This window comes from Amaranthus tricolor, chromosome 2, assembly GCF_026212465.1.
Source record: "Amaranthus tricolor cultivar Red isolate AtriRed21 chromosome 2, ASM2621246v1, whole genome shotgun sequence".
NCBI lineage: Eukaryota > Viridiplantae > Streptophyta > Magnoliopsida > Caryophyllales > Amaranthaceae > Amaranthus > Amaranthus tricolor.
Window position 1 is genome coordinate 10,788,000 of NC_080048.1, and position 570 is coordinate 10,788,569.

The 570-nt window shown below is 27.2% G+C and overlaps 1 protein-coding gene across 1 annotated transcript in view; it reads left to right on the forward strand.

Moving 5' to 3' along the window:
* Positions 1–233, forward strand: part of LOC130805278 (uncharacterized) — a 707-nt gene extending 474 nt beyond the window's left edge. The window contains exon 1 of the mRNA XM_057669974.1: positions 1–233. This exon is cut by the window's left edge and continues 474 nt beyond it. Coding sequence (XP_057525957.1) covers positions 1–3 — 3 coding nt within the window. The 3' untranslated portion in view covers positions 4–233.
* Positions 234–570: the final 337 nt, after the last annotated feature.

A 570-nucleotide genomic window follows, 5' to 3' on the forward strand; every position in this document is an offset into this window, starting at 1 on the left:
TAGAACGAACTACTCATTATTAATCTTTGATTTTATTAGTCATGATCAATAGTTAGAGTTGGTAAAAATTGTTTTTTCTGCTTTTCTTTGGGTATTAAGGAGGGTTTTGGGGCTTATTCCAATTAGAGGAAATATATATGTATACTGTTACATGTTAGAACTCCTAATTGGTGTATGTAGTTTGTACATTTTAGCCAATTACATCTTGGAAAATAAAGGTTTATTTTTGTCAATTTTTTTTATTTGTTATTTTAGTGTTAAGGAATCAGCTTAACTAAAAGTTTAAACTGACTTCTAATATTATAACTCAAAACTTAAGCTGATGGTTGAAGCCCCACAAATATTATATAATATAACATTTGGAAATAAAGAGTAATAAATAGTATTTGGTCATTATATGTGACAATTTTTTAAGAACACATATGTGGAAATCTTTTAAGAAATATAGAATAAATTTAAAAGGACACGGAAATATTAGAATTTAGGACTAGAAATTAAACTGAGTGGAAAAATTAATCCAATATTCCACCTTCAACGATGAAAATGGGCAATGATGTGAATGTGTGAGAC